Below are 17,925 nucleotides of genomic sequence, written 5' to 3' on the forward strand. Positions count from 1 at the left end.
ACGTGTTCCATTTATTACCTGCAAGAGATCCTCAACTAGAGGGGAACAAAATAAAATAAAATTTTTGGGGATAAAATTAATTTTGGGGGTTCATTTCATAAAAAACATGTAAAATTTAGAAGAAATCTTCAAAATTTTGTGACATTTTTTAAATTTTGGAGAGGCTTAAAACCCACCAAGGCTAGGGGTGGTTCCGCTCCTACCCTCAACTAACTTGCCAAACGTGACCGCTACCAAATCACACGTGGCTTAAGGGGCTAAATGTTGAGTGTTGATTTATTTATTTTTTCTCGCAGTCCACGTGGCATGATCTCTTTCAATGATAGGGGAAAACTCAAATTGGACTACAACTTTGGGCTAAAAATGTTAACTAAATATAATTACTACTAATTACATTCACGTGGGCTTTATTGTCTTGTGAAATTTTGGGCTTAAGTCTTTTTTTACAGACTTATAGTGTCCTGATGGTTGCCAGCTACAATAGGTGGCATGAGTTTTGGGCTTTATGTCCTCTCTATTGGACCTTGACTTAAAAGAATTGTCCACCCAATTTCTGTCATCTGGACAATAATAATAATAATAATAATAATAATAATAATAATAATAAGTGTCTCAACAATCTTCTAAACAAAAATAGCAGCTTCTACGAATTGGAAATGCCATGTCTTTGTCAAATTGTTTTTACAAATTGAGCTAGGCTTGTACAAGGGATTATGGTTAGCAGTTATTGGCTCTAACAGCTAACTGCAACCGCTCCGCTTAGGTGGTTATCAATTATTTTTATAACCGGCGGTTAACGGTTATTAAAACCTTATAACTGGTGGTTGATAACCGTTTTTTTTTAGCCCCATAACCTTCAAAAAGCTGGAATTAAAAGCGATATTTAGCTTCTTGCAGCAACCGTTTATGTCATGGGTTGACCAAAACTTTGTTCATCTTGTGCTGTAGCAGATGGTGGATCTCGTCCTTGTCCAAATTCGAGACTGAAACGTACTCTATGTTGTCCATGTCAATTCTCACCCACAAACCCATAAACACCCATTATAGATAAACCAAAATCAGGCTCAGAATCCCTAAAGCAGGGTCAGTAGCGGCGTGGTTGCATAAAATAAAGTGAGGAGAGTAGAGAGAGAGAGAGACGAAGTTGGATAATGGATGGTGATGGCGTGGTAAACAGAATGAGTTGTGGAAAATATGATGAAACCCTATTTTGATATTTTAGTGTTGTGAAAAATTTACATAAAACTATTAAATATATAATATAAATATTTATATTATTTATATATAAGGGTAGGCGATTAACAGTTATTAACTGCCTACCCCTACCTCTAAAACCGCTAACCACTCCGTCTTAGGCGATTAGCGGTTAGGTTTTTTATAATCGTCTTCAGATACAGTTATAAGCGGTTAGCGGTTGTGGGGCAGTTATACAAGCCTAAATTGAGCTATTTAAACTAGTTAGTGTTTTTTAGACATTAGGCGATCTTCCATCTATGTATTCATGAGTTCCATTTATTTGACATTTTAATTGTTTAACAAAAAAGCTAGCACATTTAACATCTATTGACTTGTCCATTTACATTGAATATTACAGCGGTTTAAGATGTCTCTCTCATGATTTATTTAGTTTTAATTAAAACTAATTAATATTTAGATGTCATATTAGTTTAAGTGTTGCCAAGTTCACTCAATTCCTTATTAGCTAATAAAAAATTCATGTTAAATTGTCATTTTTTTCAAAAAAAAAAAAAAAAAAAAGTATCAATTCATATTTTACCAAAAGTGTTGAGATTGGTTTAATTTATTATTTTTAATGGAATTATGGATTAATGAGGAGATGAGCATATAACCCATCCAAAATATGAAAACTTATCAATGACACTTGTAATGATTTATTGATTCGAGATGAAAACCTTTTTCGTGAAAGACAATATCAACCAATATATAATTAACTATATTCTCGCCTATTGAGAAAAAATAAATAAATTTTTTTTAAAAAAAAAAAAAAAAAAAAAAAATCCTAAATCCAACATTGATTAAAAAAAGAGTCTCATGAAAACCCAGGTAAAAATTTTGAGTTCGACCTTCAAATCCACCAATTTAACATGTAATGCAAAATTGTCAAATTTGTATTTTGCTTTCTTAACTTTACTGAAATGTTCATTTGTTGAAGTGATTAAATAGTCAATATTTTTTTCTTTTATGTTCAACGAGTGTCATAACAAAAACAAGTATATTTCTGAAAAAAAGGGTAAAGAGTAGGTAACCATGCATGGCAATGGCTCTAAAGATGATAGGGAAGACTGATAGCATTTACAAAACTAGGAAACCCAATAGATCCTCATCAGTTTCAGTAATAGAATCTTGAAAATTTTCCACTTCTATGGCAGTGTTCCATCCATCTCGAATGCCATTGCAAAAACAAAGAGTTCAAACAAAAATAAAAATTGAAATATAAATCGTTAAAGCCCCTACAATGCTAAAGAAACCCACACATCGCATTATCACGATGATTATTGATATTCTAAGGGGCCGTTTGGTAGACTTTTTGAGGTCAAATACCGCTTTAAAACTAAGAAGTGATTTACAGACATTTGGTGCCTAAATTCAAAAGGTGATTTTTGAGCTACAGATTGCATTTTGGAAAAGCAGGAGTGTGGTTCTTTTCCAGGAAAACCCTTTGTGTCCAACTTTTCATCAATACTAATACAGAAGTCAGAACCACAACAAGCTGCACAAGGCATCAACGGCACAGGACTAAAGCCCAAGTTTGGAGAGAAGCTCGCGCCATCTTGGAGTCTCTTCATCAAAAATATAGGTCAAAGGAGAAATGAGAACTCCACTTCCTCCAATCTGCATAACCAATATCCAAGCAATTAAGTTCACAGGTGGATATGTGGTTGGGGAAACTCAACCAATCAATTCAAGGTGGAACTAGCTAGAACCCCAAGGGAATGACACACGTTGAGGCAAGCGAAATAGAAAGTAAATTATTTTTTGATATATTTGGCCTGCCTGGCGTGTGTCATGAAAGTAAATTATGAAAGAGCTTTGATGCCAGTAACAGTGTCACGCATGCATATGTGCTACCCAACGTAGCTAACAGTCATGTGATACTGGGAAAAGAGATGGGAAATCCAGTTTACCTTTCACGTTGCAAATAATTATCAACAAAGACATATAGTAATGACTCACCGCTCTCAATTGTTGTACAGACTTGTAGAGTGCCTTTTTCGGTACACATATGACGATGGCGTAGTAATCTTTGGCTACCCTCCCATCACTTTTACAAAATACCGGACTTATAGTGGGTCCCTGTACATGTAAACGAAGGATTTAGAGGAGCTCTTGACATTCAAAAAGGTTAGTATACAACCCTGAAAAACAATCTCTTCATGATTTATGTTTCACTGGTACAAATAGTGAATACTGAAAGTGGGAAAGCTACTTGGGGGAAGAAAAGTGATTTCATCCCAAATCACACCTGCAGTCCAGATAATGATGGCTGACTCAGTATTCTCTCAGCCACTTCCTCCGCACTACTTCCCCTCATGTTTGCAGTTACCTGCCAATGGAAGTATGTAAACAATAGAAAACTGAAGATAAATAGAAAACCAACCCAGCTTAAGAAACATGACATACCGTGAATTGATCAATGGCCCTCAAATGTGCCTCCAATCTCTCAAGAATCTCATGTGTCATGTCCAATGTGCCTTTCCGCTCGGTCAATGATTTCCTGCTTGCAACAAGAGCAGCCTGAAGGATATTTGAACCTTTAGGTAAGACAAGATTTGACAAAGACAATGTAAAACCAGCTGCCTTAAGACTCTTAATAGCATTCTGGAAACTATAACATGCTTGGAAAGGTCATCCACAGCCCAAGATAGCTTACCTGGCTTTCCAACAATACTCCGCCTTCTATTTCTTTCAAATTGTTTTCTCTCAGTGTTGTTCCACTACTCACAAGGTCCAAAATAGCATCAGCTATCCCCATCTAAATTAACAGAAAAGACAAATAGTCTACATAAACATCATGTGGTTATAGCATATGACTTATCAAAAAAAAATGTGGTTATAGAATGTATTTATTTATTTGATAAGTAATGTGTATTCAATCAAAGAGCAGAGGAACACAAACCTAGTACATAGTGAGTATACAAAGAACCCCTAAATCATAGAGAAAGAAGAACATAATTCTAAGAAATAAGAAAAATTAGAAACAAACACACTTTGCCTTATAGCATGTATGTATTACCTAGATAGCTACACTCAATAAGATCATTATCCAAAACATATTTTTCTTTTACAACAAGTGACAGCATTATCCAAAACATGAAAATCTTAAAGTAAGAGTGTTAGGAAGATAATGGGTTTGTCTGACAATGCTTTTTAAAAGCTTTATTTTTTTTTTTTTTTGCTTTTTAGTTGTAATGTGACATAAAGGTCAAAGTAGTTTTGAGATTTTTGTGTTTTGAGTTGTTTGTTAATACTTTTACTTTTTTTTCTAAAAAGCAAAAGGCAACGCTAAAGGCATTGCCAAACGAGCCCAATGTAACTGAACATTGTTTATTCCAACTTTTTAATTGATTTGCAATAAGAACCAAAAAACCAGAACCAAAACTTCCTCTCAAAGCCATTGCCTACCTCTATGCCACGACAATTCTGACCAATAAGAATACCGTAAGTGCTTAATCCAAGTACGAAAATACTAGAACATGATAGTAGATGGACCAAAAATAAACTGAAAAACATATGAGAGTGCATGTCATTTCTTGTCCATAGCTTGTTGAAGCATTCAAGTTTTTTAGTTTTGGACCAATTTATCAAGAATTTAGTGAGGAATACCACTGAGGTTGGTCTTGACCCAAAAACAACAAAGGAGAAAGGAATGAGGATAAAGTAGACGGCGGGTGATCGTTTCCCTTTGTCTATGTATTAGAAGGGGAGAGGATTTAAAGGAAGATGAATAATGGGGAAAGTTGAACTCTATATACATTTACTTGTGACTTGCCAGCTCAATTTTGCATTACTAATTTCACTTTTCTCCATGATAGGCATGAGGCAAAGATTTTGGTGGGACCAGCGAGAATTGATTTCTTCTATAATCACTCAATTTCTTTTCATGTTTAATCTCACTATTAACGCACATGACTTATCATCAAAGGACTCAATCACTCAAGACACTTCTTGTCCTATACATGAGTCTAGTGATAAAGAGATAAGGGATAAGAGCATGAAGAGATAGAGATAGGAAGACATTGTAATCTAACTCAAACTCAATGTATAGATGAGGAAGAGTTATACTTCAATATGAAGACATAGAAGAGGTAAAGTTGTAGTTAATCTTATAGATTGTAAATGCTATATATATCAATCAAAGCTCAATGAGATGAGCACGGTGAATATATTATACAGCAAGGGTTATTGTGTTCTATTACTCACCAAGTGAAATAAGTTGGAAAGTCGCTAAAAAAACACTTTATAGAGGCCTCCAATTAAACACGTCGATCAATAATATTGTAACAAATTGGACTACCTACGATCAATGCTTGCCATAAATGTTTAAACATTTTTTTTTTTAAGGGAAGATATACAAGGAGAAGCATATACCACAAAATATACAAGATATACATGCTCAACGTTAGAGAGTTCGTTTAAGGAGAGTGAGATTCTTGAGGTGGTGAAAGGTATGAATTAGTGATAAGGTGCCTAGGCCTGATGGTTTTTTTATGGATTTTTTTCAAGCTAGTTGGGATGTGATCAAGGCATACATTATGGGGGTTCTCCATGATTTTCATGCAAGTAGTAAGTTTGAAAAAAGTCTTATTGCCACCTTCATTGCTCTCATTCTGAAGAAATTCGGGGCTATTGCTCTTAAGGACTTCCGGCTTATTAGTCTTGTGAGTGGAGTTTATAGGACTATTGCCAAAGTCATTGCCAATAGGTTGAGAAAGGTTGTGGAGAAGATTATTTTGAAGCCCCAGAATGCTTGTGTTCAAGGTAGGCAAATCCTTGATCCTATTCTCATTGTAGACGAATGCCTAGATAGTAGAAGCAGATTTTGTGAGCTAGGGGTGCTTTGCAAACTAGATATTGAGAAGCCTTATGATCATGTTAATTGGGATTTCTTACTTTACTTGTTGAGGAGGAGTGGTTTCGGGGAGAAATGGCGCTCTTGAATAATGCATTGTAATTTTTCGGTGCGCTTTTCCATTTTAAGACAGGGAGATCATTTGTCACCCTTTCTCTTTGTTACTGTTCTAGAGGCCTTAAGTAGAATGCTTTCTACAACTGCTAATGGGGGATTTCTCTCGAGCTTTACTGTGGGGTCTAGGCATTCGGGTGTGATTAACATTTCACATATGTAGTCTATGGATGATACTTTCTTCTTCTTCTTTTTGCGGGGCTAAGCTTGACCACCTTCCTATCTACGTAGTATGTGCTTTATTTTTATGCTTCAAAGTTGTCTCCAGCTTGAAGATTAATCTGGCTAAGTCGAAGTAGGTTCCTGTGGGTAATGTTGACAATGTGGACGGGTTGGCTAGCATTCTGGGCTGCAAGGTTTCTTTTTTACCTTTGAAGTATCTTGGTCTTCTGTTGAGGGCCTCTATAAGGCCAAGTCTATTTGAGACAATGTTATTAAAAAGATAGAACGTTGGTTGGCTATTTGGAAATACATGTGTCTAAGGGTGGTAAGGTTACCCTTATAAAGAGTATTCTCTCCGATCTGTCTATGTATTTCATGTCCCTCTTCCATCTCCCTGCGGGTCTTACAAACCACATAGAAAAGCTTCATTGAGATTTCTTATGGGACCGGCTAGGTGAAGAGTTCAAATTTCACTTGGTAAGCTGGTCCAAGGTCTATTCTTTGATCTCTGAGGGAGGGTTCGGGTTCAGAACTTGTTAAAGTTCAATCATGGTCTCTTAGGAAAATAGCTTTGGCACTATGTGCATGAAAGAGAGGCTTGGTGGAGAGTTGTGATCAACTCCAAATTTAGCCGTTTGTGGAATGGGTGTTCTAATGAGCCCCTTGGGTCATATGGGGCAAGGGTATTGAAGAATATCAGGAGGGATTGGAGAAAGTTTTCAAGTCATACCAGGTTTGAGGTAGGAGATAGCACCAAGATTAGATTCTGGAATGATCTGTGGTGTGAACACAAGGCCCTAAAGGAAGCCATTCCAAATTTATATGGTATTGCTTGTGTGAAGGAAGCTTCTGTAACTGCTCACTTTTTTTTGGTGGCTCCAATCAGTGGAACGTAAGCTTTGCCAGAACGGCTCAGGATTGGGAAGTGGATGTCTTTGCCTCGTTCTTCAATTTGTTGTATTCATTTAGAGTGAGACGAGAAGGTAAAGACAAGCTTTAGCGGGCCCTCTCCAAAAGAGAGTTGTTCGTTGTTAGCTCCTTTACAATGTCTTTGCTTGTAATGATGGCACTCTTTTCTATTTGGAAGAGCATTTGGCAGACTAAGGTTCCTTTGATAGTGGCTTTTTTGCTTGGTCAACGGTCTTAGGGAAGATTCTTACCACGTACAACCTTACAAAGTGGCATATCATTGTGATAAATAGGTGTTGTATGTATAAGAGGAATGGAGAGTCTATAGACCATGTTCCCCTCCATTGGGAGGTTTCTTGTACCTTATGGAATACTTTTTCAGTCGTTTTGGGCTGCCTTGGGTGATGCCTAGACATGCAGTTGGCTTGTTTACTTGATGGACTAGTGGTAGCACTCAGAGTGCTACTGTGTGGAAAATGATGCATTCTTTTCCTTTGTAGCGTCTTTGAATGGAAAGAAATGATAGAAGTTTTGAGGACCGCGAGAAGACATTGGTGGAGCTTAAGTCCTTTTTCTTTTTTCTTTTCTCTCCTTCTAGCTAGGAGTTTTCCTGGTATACTTCATGTGTACTTGAGTAGCGCTTCTCACTTTTAATGATATTTCGATTACTTATAAAAAAAAATTTAAAAAAAAAAAACACAAAAACAAAAACAAAATATAGTAGATAGCGGAAAAGTAAAAAATAGACAACACTCATCTTCTACATTGTAGCATGAAAGAAATTTGTAAACCATTCTTATATAATTTCAAATATTTTCATAAGATAGTAGCTATTATCAAATATTAGTATAATATCCAGCACAACATTACAATTCAGTTACAGATGCATCATATTATGTTGGAAGAAGCTCCAACCATCCTACACCCATGACTTGCAGTTAAACTTTTTAAGTATGACATTTACATGGCACACATAAATTGTGCATTTTGAAAGTACTATGTGTTAGGTTTTAGCGTTGGCCTCTTTCGGTAATCAAAACAAGGGTTGTACCTTTTTAAACACCTAAGTGTTTTGATGGAAAAGTATGGATTAAATAAGTTTTTGAACTGGCCTCAGCTGGACCGTCAGATAGACGTCTTGATGTGGCTCGAGACAAGTGACTTTCAGGAGCCTACCCGAGAAAACTATCAGTTAGACGTCCTAACGTGACTCGTGAAAGGTGACTTCCAATAGCCTACTCGAGAACACCATCAGATAGCCCGTCAGTTGGGTGTCCTAGCGCCACTATGTTTTACGTTGAAATTGTGAAGGAATCCTAGAGGCACAAACATGACATTAAAGCGTCCTCGCGCCGCTCGTTTTCCTACAGAATGCTAAGACGGTTTTTGCATGCAAACACTAAGGTTTTTCATCATTTCTCTCTATAAGGATGTCTTGGACAATTGGAGACTAAGCCTAAGCCTTCAGAGAGTTCAAAATTGTTGCTTAGCTTCATTCTTGTTGTGTGCCAAGAGAGTTTTGGTTTATAGCTTCCGTTGCTATCTCTCTTGGACTTGGTATTGTCCAAGCCACAAGTTCTTCATGCAAATCAACTTGAAGTATACCGGCAAGGTCGGTAAGGAATCCATATAAAGAAGATTGGTCATTGATGAGCTCTAGAGCTGCCATGGGCAAAGGCAAGCGAGGAGTTTGTCTGCGTACAGATTGTCTTAGTATTTTTCAAAGGGTTTGTAAGTTTACTATGCACATACTTTGAATCTTCTTTAGTGACTGATTTCCTGGGTTTAGCTGTCCCGGAGTGGTTTTACCTTTGAGGTACTCAAAGGGTTTCTCCTTCGTCAACAAATCCATCCTTGTGTTGATTGTGTGGTTGTTTAAATTCCGTGGTTTGTGATTGTTTCAACTGCTGCATAATTTTACTTGCTATATTTGCTGCATTATTGCTTTGTTTGTGCTTGGAGTGGGGTTGGATCTCGATTTTTTCACCATGAAACTGAATTAGTTCAAGGAGTCTTACAACTTTTCTTTTTTCTTTTTTCCCTTAATAAGAGAAGAAAAGATGCCAAGAATATGCAGTCACTTAGTTATGTTTTCAGTGCCTCGCATTTTACTTCTATTTCTATTTTGCTTGTGTTTCTGTCCATTTCTTCTTCACTCTGTCTCAAATTCTTTCTAAGCCTTTTTGCGACCAGGACAACCCTCGTGTCCCTGAAACTAACAATACCTTCTTTATACTTGCATTTCTTATCGTCTTTCATAGAAAATCATATTTCTAATCAACGGGAGGAAAAAAAAAAAAAAAGATAATTTTTTTTGTGATAAGTGATGTCAATTCATTAATAAAGCGCATAGGGGTGCAACCCTAATAAACAAGAAGTATACAAGAGTACTCAAAATAGGAATGAACAGAAAATAAATTTAAAAAATCTGCAATGAGACGCTATCCAAATATATAACATGTTAAGCAAACAATATCTTCAAAATGCGGAATTAGCTGTTTCGAGTGAGCCAGGAATTCCCAAATACAGAGAACTATACTATACTTAATAATATTCAACATGCATACTTCTTCATTAATAATCTCTCTTAAATAGAGGAGCAATACTGGTCGGTTACAAAGATAACTACTAATCAAAATATGACTCTTAGACTATCTAACTGATTGATTAGGATTAAGACTGACTTATTAACTCTAGACTAAAAAGAATCGGAATCAAACTCCTTATTGGAGATTATTCCTTATTGGACTCTTAACATATGCTTTGTAGCTAAAGGAGGGGGACAATAACATGAAATTCTTTCATAGGGTAGCCAATTCGCATCGTAGATACAATCGTGTGGAAGATTCCACATGAGTATAAATGGGGCTATGTCTAATAATTCCTTGGAGATAAAGGAGCATATGATACACTATTATAATAAACTGTACACCGAGCAGAGTACTTGGACGCCTAGGGTGGATGGGCTTTCTTTTTCATCCATTAATGCGGAGGAGGGTACTTGGTTAGAACGAGAGTTTGAGGAGCAAGAGGTATGGGAGGTGGTGCAAAACTTGAATGGTGATAAGGCGTCGGGACCGGATGGGTTCACAATGGCTTTTTTTCATAAGTGTTGGGATGTTTTGAAACAAGATATTATGGCAGTGTTTTTAGAATTCCATAGTCGACGCTAGTTTGAGAAGAGTTTTACTACAACATTTGTTGCTTTGATTCCAAAGAAGACAAAAGATATGGATGTAAAGGATTTCAGGCCAATTAGTCTGGTGGGAGGGGTCTATAAACTCATTTTAAGGTACTTGTTAACAGGTTCAATTCAGTATTGGGCAAAATTATTTCCAATTCTCATAATGCTTTCATTGGAGGTCAGCAAATTTTGAATTCGATTCTCATAGCTACTGAATGTTTGGATAGTCAAATTAGGTCGGGGGAGTCTGGATTATTGTGCAAATTGGATTTGGAGAAAGCTTATGATCATATTAATTGGGATTTCTTGCTTTACTTGCTTCAGCGGAGTGGTTTTGGGGAGAAGCGGAGGGATTGGATAGAATTTTGTATATCTACGGTAAGATTTTCCATCTTGGTGAATGGAACTCCGTCAGGTTTTTTAAGTTCTCGTGGACTAAGGCAAAGGGATCCACTTTCTCCTTTGTTGTTTGTGGTGGTTATGGAGGCGTTAAGCCAAATGTTGAATGCAACGATGAACCAGGGATTATTGACAAGTTTTTCCATGGGATCCAAGGATAATGAAGAATTGGTGGTGAATCATATGTTGTTTGCAGATGACACTTTAATTTTTTGTGGTGCGCAAGCAGAACATGTTCGAAATTTGCGGGGTATTTTCTTATGCTTTGAGGTCGCATCAAGGTTGAGGATCAATTTAGGAAAATCAAAACTTGTTCCCATAGGCGAGGTGGAAGATGTTGATAATTTGGCTCACATCCTTGGGAGTCGAGTTGCGTCTCTACCGATGACTTATTTGGGTTTGTCGTTGGGAGCGTCTTTGAAAGCTACTTCTATTTGGAATAGAGTCATTGAGAAAGTGGAACATCGGTTAGCTGGTTGGAAGAAATTATATTTGTCTAAGGGTAATCGGTTTATTCTGATTAAAAATACTCTCTCCAACATTCCTACGTATTATTTGTCATTGTTCCCCATTCCTATGATCATGGCTTTGAGACTTGAGAGACTACAACGGAATTTCTTATGGAGTAGCATTGGGGATGAGGTGAAATTTCATTTAGTAAACTCACACACAATTTGTACTTTGATTCAATTTAATCGAGCTTTATTGGGGAAGTGGATGTGGAGGTTTGCTTTGGAGCGGTAGTCTTTATAGAGATCGGTGATTGAAGTTAAGTATGGGAGTTTGAGGGGTGGATGGTGTTCATCAAAGGTTGTGGGGTCTTATGGTGTGAGTGTCTAGAAATATATTAGAAGGGGGTGGGATACTTTTTATAAGTTTGTGCACTTGGAGGTGGAGGATGGGTATAATGTATGGTTTTGGCATTATCTTTGGTGTGGAGATAGTCTGTTGAAGCTTTGTTATCCAGCTTTGTTCAGTATTGCTCGATTTAAAGATGTCTGGTCGGTAGATAATTTGTTTGTGCTAGATGGAGTTGCACACTGGAATGTTGTCTTTACACGCCTTGCACAGGATTGGGAGGTGGAGATGGTCCTTTCCTTTTATGAGCGGTTGTATTCTCATCGGATTCAGCATGGAGGGGTTGACAGGTTAGTTTGGAGTCTCTCTAAGAGGGGGCATTTTGAAGTTACATTATTATATAAAGCCTTGGTCAAGAGGTTTCCTCATTTCCTTGGAAGAATATTTGGCGTGTTAAGACTCCGTCGTAGGTGTCATTTTTTGTGTGAATAGCAGCCTTAGGAAAGATCTTGACGCATGACAATCTGCGTAAGCATAATATAGTGGTGGTTGAGTGGTGCTGTATGTGCATGAAAAGTGGGAAATCCATTGACCACCTCTTACTTCAATATGATGTTGCACAAGATATATTGAGCTTTTTTTATATTTTGTTTGGGGTGGAATGGTTATACCGCGACGAGTGCTGGATTTGTTGAGTAGCTAAGGCAATTCGTTGGGTCGTGGTCAAGTAAAGCAAATTTGGAAGCAGGTTCGTTTATGTATCATGTGGGGTCTTTGGCGTGAGAGGAATGCTCTGCACTTTAAAGATGTAGAACACTGATGTTGGAGTTGCGTCGAAACGTGCTTAATACTTTATTTGTATGGGTTTCGGCTCATCACAGCTCGAGTCGTGTTACTTTTGCAAAGTTTTTAATTTCATACTCTTTTGTTTCCTCTTTTTAGAAGCACTTTTGTATACTTCTTATGTACTAGGGTTGCGCTCCTCTGTAATTTTTTAATAAGCACTATACTCGCAAAATATTAGAGAAGAAAAATAAGTAGATATATAAAATATATAACCTAGTTTAAAAGGGACAAATATATATATATATATATATTAAGAATATGCCAATAACTACTAAATTGACTAGCAGCAGCATCAATATTCTGAATCAGCAGAAATTCATCACTTCCCTGAGAATAACATTCCGTTGCTGATATTTAAGGGACTAAAACTATCTAACAAAGCAGACAACAATTGCTTATAAAATGAGGAAAGAGAGAGAACAAAAAGCAGAATGAAAATCTCCTAATTATACAGCAAAAAAAAACTTACAGCAGGAGCTGCCTCTAGTGCTCCATCAGCAGTTGAAAAAGTCACGTGCTTTAGTCCATTTTCTTTCATAAATTTAGGACCTAGCTGTGCAGAAGAAGAAATCAAAACCAAAATCAATAAAGAACCATCTGCCTAGAAGCTTACAGAAGAAAATGTCTCCAAAAATAATAAGCAAACAATGATATAATGTAACAAAATGAAACACAGAACTTACATAGCTGAATCCAGTAGCGACTCGGAGAGGCTTCTCATAAGTCCACTGAGGCATTTGTGCTAGCTCTTTTAGAGAATTTATGTTCTCAAAAATCCCATATTTGGGAATCTAAAAGAACAAAGGATATACAAAGGTATTAACAGAAAACTTTATGAGATGAGCAGCATGCTTCGGTTGACTACTTGCAAGAATGACTTACTGCAAGGGATAAACGGCAGTCACCATACTCAAGAGCATCATGAACAAGAATAAGATCTTCATTATCCTGACAGAAGTAACAAATAAGCCTAATGGTAATGCATTTCCTTATACCAATTCTTGATACAAAAAAAATACACAATTGAGAGTTAATTCCACAATGACTCCATAACCCAAAGTATATATGATATGCTAATTGCAATTCCCCCTTCGATAAAAGTATGGGACCCTCTACTTATAATCCATTAGCATGAATCAGGCTGAACAGTCAACCAGCAAACTGTGGGATCCATTGCATTTATACACCTTTAGCCCTCGCTATCACCATACGGAGAACCTTGGACGCACTACCAATATTCCAAGGTGTAATCTACATGCACAAGTTTGTTTTGACGTTTTGGAAGCACTCTGTCAATTTTCAGTGGGTGCATCTGTGTGTGTTTAAAAGAGATAAAACCCTGCTCTTTCTAAATATTCCTGCTACACGAAATATAGACCAAAGTATTATAGACCAAAATGGCAGAGAGGGGAAGGCAATAAGGTTTTTACTTTACGAATTATAGACCAAAATATTTTCTCTAGCCATAGGACCCAAATAATTAGGTACTAAAATATCAATGAGACATCCTGCTACACAAAATACTCCAGATACCTTAATGCTTACCTGACCATATTCACCGACTGTATCCAACCCCACAATACCAAGATCTAGATCCCCAGATAACAATTTCCGTACAATGTCTTTTGGCCGCTGAAACCAAACTTCAGCATTGGAGAGCTGCAAAAGACATTGACATATAAGCATTTGGCTACAGAAACATGCATTTACGAGTAACTATTTAAAGCGTGATATATTAAAACAAACGAAAGAAACAATGAAACCAACTCATTACACTTACAATTTACATCCAGTGTAAATTAATGGAAATTGTAATGAATTGGAAGGAAGATGAAGAATTAAATGGAAGTGGAACGAATGAATGTATGTAGTAGAAGATAGGGTTGAATGTTTCGAGAAGTCACTCTCCAAGAAGAAGAAGAATTAGAGAAAAAGGAAATTTGTTTATTTTTTGGATTATTTCGTGCATCATTCTTGAGCTCTTTTTATATACGAGTTACAACAACTACTTCTAGCAACTTGTAACCGACCTATCAGACCCATTACAAACAATCCATAGAAAACCTACAGTGATTAGGACTAACCATCCAAAATTAACTAGATTGTTTCCACAATGTAATCACGCATGAACACAGTTTTCTTTTAGCAAAGCAATAGCACAACATGCACTAAATTGATTTAAGATCCTTTCTACAAGCTTTTTCCTCTAACAGCTAGATGAAATAGCAAAGACAATTCAATTTATCCACAATTAGGAGAATGCCGCACCTGAGGAATTTCTGCAACATATTGTCGAGGATTGACCTGCTTGACAGACAACTGACAATCCTAAAATATTCATCACAAAAAAGGCAAAAGGTTAGAGCTCATCTTCCGGCATTTTCTCGGGAACCAAACAGAGGATTCGGAAAAGAAGAACTAATACCTTGAGGAGATCCAGCGTGTCGGCGGCCATTCGGCCTTTGCTGGGGAGCCCGATACGGATCTCGCTCCTCTCCAAGACCCTGCTGTCGTCCACCCGCCCATTCACCACCGCCACCTGGGACTGAGAGACGCAGCACCAAATGGTACGCTTCGCTGAAATGTGCGTAGAAGAGAAGACGGGAAGAGAGGGCATTGGAGCTGAGAGCATCCAAACGGACATGGTTGCTCACTGTCCCGAGTCACTGTCTGTGCGTGAGTGAAAGAGAGAAGCCAAAAAAACGCCGCCGCTTTACAATTTGGAAACAAATCAAGGGCTTAGGTATATGCTCTGCTGCGTTGCTCAGATCCCGTTGAGTGTAGTCATCCTTGTCCGGTGGTCCAACTGTGCCACGTCATTTCAATAATTCAACCTGATCCCTTAAAAGAAGCCACGTCATTCAGCGCCATTGCCATATATTCAATTTGGAATCGAAATAATTTTTTTACATCACGTTATTCAACATTAACTCTACATCTAAGACATATAAAATGGCGGACACATACATGTGAGTCTTATATATGTAGGTCTCATACCCAATGTATCTTAGTACAGAGTTGATATAGGATAATATGATGTAAAAATAACACATCACTTTCAGATCTGCCTTGCACTGTAGTTGAATACGACTAAACCGTACTGTTTTTCACTTAAAAAAATGATGTTTTAAAAACTAAATAATAAAAAAATTATTAAAACTTAAAAATTATAAAAGAAAATAATAATAATTATTAAAAAGCCAAAAAAAAATTAATATGAGGTGACTGGCAACCTTTTTTTTCTTTTTCTTTTTAGTTTTTAATATTTTTTGCCTTTTAATAATTTTTAAGTTTTAATAAATTTTTTATTATTAAGAGGGCATGCAGCAAGCTGTAGTTTTCACTACCGCATGCTTTAATATGGGGTGGTTAGTCACTCCTTTTTTTTTTCTTTTTGTAGTTTTTAATATTTTTTGCTTTTTAATAATTTTTAAGGTTTAATACATTTTTATTATTAAGTGGGCATGCTGTAGTTTTCACTATCGCATGCAAGCCAGATCTTATATTTTTAACCACAAATTCGTCAAATCATAAATGATATTCATTCATAATAAATTCAAACATGTTTAAGGCAGTTTGTTTTCACTTAAAATATTCACGGGAAAAAATATTTTTCTATGTTTTGAGTTTTTATGCGGTGTAAAATATTCGTTGATTTGAAAATATTTTTAACTGACTAAAGAAATCAACTTTCACGAGACGTAATCTGGTTTGGTTTACACTTTTCATCTGTGTAAACTATTTTTCGTTGTTCTCTCACACTTCTAGGCAGGCTATTATGAGAAAATCTCTTATGAGGCCCGAATTCTTGCTTGGGCAGGTAAACTTAGGGGTGAAAATACTTGCGGATAATATCCACTTGTATCAATTATTCGCTATTCGCATACCGCATATGCTGATGTGAGTAACGGTTTTAGGGTTTGTGGTTGCGGTTAATAACCGTATCCACATTCCCTTTATATATAATATATATTTACTTAAATTCAATAAAGCGATATCATTTTGAATTTTGTAAGTTTATGACCTTTAGGTTATGTTATGTTTTTTTCAATATTATCTAAAAGTTATACCTCACTAAATTTATTTTTTTTATTTTATTTGGGTTATCCAAATTCTCATTACTCTATGAGATAATGACCATCTATGGCTGATAATCATCAATTGTGTAACAAGTGAAATATTAATTTATTTAACATTGCATATAGTAATAACCCATATTATTTAATCTTGCATATGGGTTTAAATAATAATAAAAAATGCCAAGTACCTTGTATGCAGATATCGGTTGATAACCATGCAGATGCAGATGGTAATCACATAATGTGGATGCGGATGTGACACGAATGCTGATGCCTAAAGGTGATAAGTTGATAACCGCATTTTCACCACTATGTGAACCCCATAATGTCTCTCTCACAAATCTCTGCTCAATTTGCAAACAATACGGACAAGTAATTGCACTGAATCTCAATCTCACCCCAAAAGCTTTAGGGGTGGTCATGGCACCCCTTGATTTTTTGAAAAATTATTGTCTTTTTTCTTTCTTTTTTGAGTTGGGTTGAAGAAAAAAAAAAAAGAAGAAGTTGAGTTGGATTGAAAACTAGACCTAAACATCAATTTAAAAAAAAAAAAAAAAAAAAAAATAGTTGAAAATAATCCTATATCAAATTTTATGGTTTCTATTGGTGTAAATCCAATCGTCTTAATTTTCAATTTAAGACGAGAAAGAATTTCACATTAGTAAACAAGCCCTTATATTCTCTCACACTCTCTTCCTCTATACCTCCTCATTGATCTCACTCTCTTCCTTGCAATTCCTCGTATCATATGAAAATGTAACAAATATTTATCGATTTTCCTTAAAGCCAAACACCATAAAATAGTTTCAGCTGAAAACGTTTTACGCCAAAACAAATGGAGTCTAAGTCAATTTCCAAATCTGTCTAGGAATTGAAATTTTCTTACATGGGTTCTTTTTCCCCTCTTGTTTTGTGGGGCATTATTTAAATAATTATGTTATACAAAACATTTATCTCACTTTTATGATACTATACTGACCTGACAGATTTTGTAGTCATTGTCTATTTTGTTTTAACAAAGGTTGATCATATTGATGCTAAACCAGTTATATCAGCATAATAAAATAAAAGTATGAATGTGTGGCGTATAACATTTCTTTTTACAAAATTATTTTTTAGTTGTTTTCTACTTTACCATTTTTTTCCCTCGGATTGTGATTTACAAATACCACTACAATTAGGAAAAAGTAATGTTATATACCACATAGTTATATTTTTCATGCTAACATGCAATGTATAATAGTCATTGGATATTTAATTTTTAACAATGAGTGATCCAAGGGTTACTGTACCTTATCAGGTTAGTATAGTGGGACAAAGGTCATGTGCATAACATTGCTTAT

General features: G+C 36.1%; 1 protein-coding gene across 1 annotated transcript; it reads right to left on the reverse strand.

Moving 5' to 3' along the window:
• Positions 1-2,327: 2,327 nt before the first annotated feature.
• On the reverse strand, positions 2,328-15,273 carry LOC133882727 (ATP phosphoribosyltransferase 2, chloroplastic). Its single transcript, XM_062321944.1, has 11 exons — positions 14,929-15,273; positions 14,772-14,831; positions 14,049-14,162; positions 13,386-13,451; positions 13,187-13,294; positions 12,973-13,056; positions 3,893-3,994; positions 3,643-3,756; positions 3,485-3,565; positions 3,196-3,315; positions 2,328-2,853 (listed from the first exon to the last, which is right to left on the reverse strand). The coding sequence occupies exons 1-11, from the start codon at positions 15,145-15,147 to the stop codon at positions 2,758-2,760; spliced, it is 1,164 nt and encodes a 387-aa protein (XP_062177928.1). The 5' UTR covers positions 15,148-15,273; the 3' UTR covers positions 2,328-2,757.
• Positions 15,274-17,925: the final 2,652 nt, after the last annotated feature.

This window comes from Alnus glutinosa, chromosome 11 (assembly GCF_958979055.1).
Source record: "Alnus glutinosa chromosome 11, dhAlnGlut1.1, whole genome shotgun sequence".
Lineage (NCBI taxonomy): Eukaryota > Viridiplantae > Streptophyta > Magnoliopsida > Fagales > Betulaceae > Alnus > Alnus glutinosa.

Excerpts from the sequence above, each read along its gene's own strand:
- LOC133882727 (XM_062321944.1), bottom strand. The coding sequence starts at position 15,147 with ATGTCCGTTTGGATGCTCTCAGCTCCAATGCCCTCTCTTCCCGTCTTC. Across the intron at positions 13,057-13,186 it reads TCGCTACTGGATTCAGCTAT|CTAGGTCCTAAATTTATGAA; the intron begins GTAAGTTCTGTG and ends TCTTCTGCACAG. Across the intron at positions 3,566-3,642 it reads GGGCCATTGATCAATTCACG|GTAACTGCAAACATGAGGGG; the intron begins GTATGTCATGTT and ends TTCCATTGGCAG.